Source organism: Plectropomus leopardus, unplaced genomic scaffold, assembly GCF_008729295.1.
Source record: "Plectropomus leopardus isolate mb unplaced genomic scaffold, YSFRI_Pleo_2.0 unplaced_scaffold20590, whole genome shotgun sequence".
Classification (NCBI taxonomy): domain Eukaryota; kingdom Metazoa; phylum Chordata; class Actinopteri; order Perciformes; family Serranidae; genus Plectropomus; species Plectropomus leopardus.
Genome location: NW_024622262.1, coordinates 1 through 3,051, shown reverse-complemented (window position 1 = coordinate 3,051; position 3,051 = coordinate 1). Strand labels below are relative to the sequence as shown.

Sequence of the window (3,051 nt, the reverse complement as noted above, 5' to 3'; positions counted from 1 at the left end):
CCCAAAGGTGTAACTCTCCATCAGCAGGTCAGCACCGTTTAAAGGTGTAACTCCCCATCAGCAGGTCAGCACCGTTCAAAGGTGTAACTCTCCATCAGCTGTCACAGGCGAGAGAGCTGAGATTAGAACCAGAACAGCTTCAGTCCCTTGGGGGGGCCCTCTTCCAGTATCACTGCGGTAATGCAGCAGTAATCCTGTCACATGAAACAAGTGACATCTGTACAGCTCTGTATGTTAGAGCCATCCTCTGGTGAACATGTTCATGAGTCACACAGTAGCATGAGAACCAGGAAAGGACATTACACAGTGAAACCTGCAGGGAAAAGAGCTTATACTGCTGCCAAAACAGATACAGTAGAATCACACAAGTCAACTCAAAAAGGAGATGGAAACAGTTGCAGTGTTAACATCCCATGTTTAACACTGCCACTGTACTTCCACTCAGAGCTGACACATCATAATGCAGCCGACTAACACTGTGTAATGACCACTTCTCACCACAGGTGCTGCCAAAAATGACACAGAGATTGGAGATTTTACCTTTGAAATGGTGTTTGGCATTGACAGGTGGATGACTTTATGGGGACAAAATCTTTTTTTCACTTTACTGTTGCTCAAAGTCTTGATAGGCACCCTATTGTTTACTCTACCACAGTAACAGTTCACAAATCAAGAGCAAACTATCAATAAATGTGTAAGTATTTGACCAATTTTAAAGTTTTTTAACATTTTGTTCCAGATCGAAACAAAGACTATGATCTGATCCCACTCTAGACTCCTTTTTCCCTTTTTAAGAACCCATTTTCAAGATTTGATCTGAACTGGGCTTGTGAAATGCTGGACCCTGAAAGGGATCTGCTGTGAAGCAGGTTAACTGTGTACTGTAGGTTACCATGGTGATCTGCCTGGTTAAAGTAAAAAAGCTTTGTGAGTTCTGATCTGTGTGTGTGCGTCTGTGTGTGCGTCTGTGTGTGTGTGTGCGTCTATGTGTGTGTGTGTGTGTGTGTCTGTGTGTCTCCCCCCCAACAGGAGCCGGATGTAGAGAAGCTGGAGCAGAAGATCAACTGCGGGCAGATTGAAGAGGTTATTTTCCAGGTATGTCACTGACCCTTTTTTCATCACTGCTGCTTAGAGACTTCACAATCAAGACTCAATGAACCAACAAGTGCTCAAATGCATTTTTGGACGATGAACTATTATATGATATTTTTATGCACTTCTGAACAACATACTATATTATACAGTTTGACTTCATTTTAGGACGACATACTATATGACATTTTTATGCATTTTTGTAAGATATAGTATACTGTGACTTTTTTATGCATTTGTGGAAGACAAACACTATTATGACATTTTAATGCATTTTTGAACAACATACTATACTTGGACACACACACATATATATATGTCCTAGTATATATACATCTATACTATATATACACGTGTGACTGCATTGCGCTTATTTTTGAGGACACAAACAGCTGAAGCGCCAAACCAATGCAGGTGAGCCGTGTCAGCCATCATGTGCATGCGTAGCTAAGAGCAAGTGTAGTTCTGGTGTAAGGGTTCAAATTTATCAGCGTGTGTATACACGTGTGTGTGTGTGTGTGTCCGTCCTGTGTGCAGGCCGAGTGTGAGCTGTCCCTCTCCAGGAAGATGTCTGAGTGGAAACCTTGGGAGCCCCTGATAGACGAGCCCCCTCCCAACCAGTGGAAATGGCCTATCTGAAGAACACACCTGTGTAAACTGCTCATGTCATAATATGTGTTTGTGTGTGTGTGTGTATGATTCAGACCTCTGCTTTGAATGAATGAAGTGCTGAACAAATTAAAGTCTTGTAAACATTTACTCATTTATTCTCAGGAGTCTTCTACTGCTACACCATCACATGAGCCATTTACAGTTTCATCATTCATTCAATCATTTACAACATTTTCTTTTCTTCAGTTGAAATATTGTGGAAAAGGATTCCTAGACTGTAGGATTCCCTGTAATGATCACTAAGCCTTCATAGAACCAGTGGAGATCACACCGTCTATGTCACTGACAGGAACCTTTACAGATATTACAGCTGCATAGTTTCACAGAATTCTGGAAGTACAGTTTGGTTCTATTAAACTGACACGCTTTATGATCTTCAGCTTGCTAGAGTCAGTGCTGGAATTAGAAGTAAAACCAACATTCAAAATCAAACATCCATGAGTCCCTCCACAACAGTCCCTTGATTTAGTCAGAAATGTATGAATAAGAAGAATCACTTAGCTGGATACAGCAGCTGTAGTGTGGAATAATAAAGACGAGCAGCTTCCTCTGACTTCACATCCTCTCCAACTCACCACATGCTGCACTGCGCTCTGCTCAGGTACCGTTAAATCTACAGCTGTGTCGGCCCCGTCACGCTCGGACATCCTGTGAGCTGCTGGTGGCTCTCTGTAACAGCTGGAGCATGATTGGATAGATGGGCGTGAACTCCTTCCCCTGACGAGCCCTCACTGACTGCACGTAGGCCTCCAGAGCGCCCCTGAGAGGAGAGCAGAGAAAAAGTGTCTGATCATTTAGGAACACTGTTCATTTAGTGTTTATTTATTGTAATATGATTACTTGATGTGTGTGTTTCCACCAACACTAGAAGAGTTGGAACCAAATGAAAGCGGTTACCTGATGAGAGTGAGCCTGTCTCTCTCAGAGGGATGATCATCCAGCCACTGGGAGTAGCGCGCAATGGACCACTCTGCTCTCTGTGGGGGAGAATGCAGGGTTAATAGTGACACACACTGCAAAGCACTGTCAGGGGGAAGACACATCTGCACCGTGACATCACCACGGCCAGGTCAGACTTAGTCTTCAGCTTCAGGGTGTGGTGAGGTGTTTAGTTGTGATGGTCAGGGTCAGGATGGGGCAGACAGACAATTACGTTCATGAGGATTGTCACAAGTAAGTAAGTCTGGGGATCACAGTGAATCATTAGGATTTATCCTGTAGGGGACATGAACCTCTGCATAAAATCCAAAGGTAATCCAGCTCCAACAGTTGAGATATTTCAGTTAC

General features: G+C 43.3%; 1 protein-coding gene across 1 annotated transcript; it reads right to left on the bottom strand.

Moving 5' to 3' along the window:
- Positions 1-1,836: 1,836 nt before the first annotated feature.
- Positions 1,837-3,041, bottom strand: LOC121965565 (conserved oligomeric Golgi complex subunit 5-like). The gene is made up of 2 exons (XM_042515704.1): positions 2,662-3,041; positions 1,837-2,524 (listed from the first exon to the last, which is right to left on the bottom strand). Exons 1-2 carry the CDS (start codon positions 2,805-2,807, stop codon positions 2,398-2,400), a joined length of 273 nt encoding a protein of 90 aa, XP_042371638.1. The 5' UTR covers positions 2,808-3,041; the 3' UTR covers positions 1,837-2,397.
- Between the last annotated feature and the right edge of the window lie 10 nt (positions 3,042-3,051).

Excerpts from the sequence above, each read along its gene's own strand:
- LOC121965565 (XM_042515704.1), bottom strand. The coding sequence starts at position 2,807 with ATGTGTCTTCCCCCTGACAGTGCTTTGCAGTGTGTGTCACTATTAACC. Across the intron at positions 2,525-2,661 it reads GACAGGCTCACTCTCATCAG|GGGCGCTCTGGAGGCCTACG; the intron begins GTAACCGCTTTC and ends CTCTCCTCTCAG.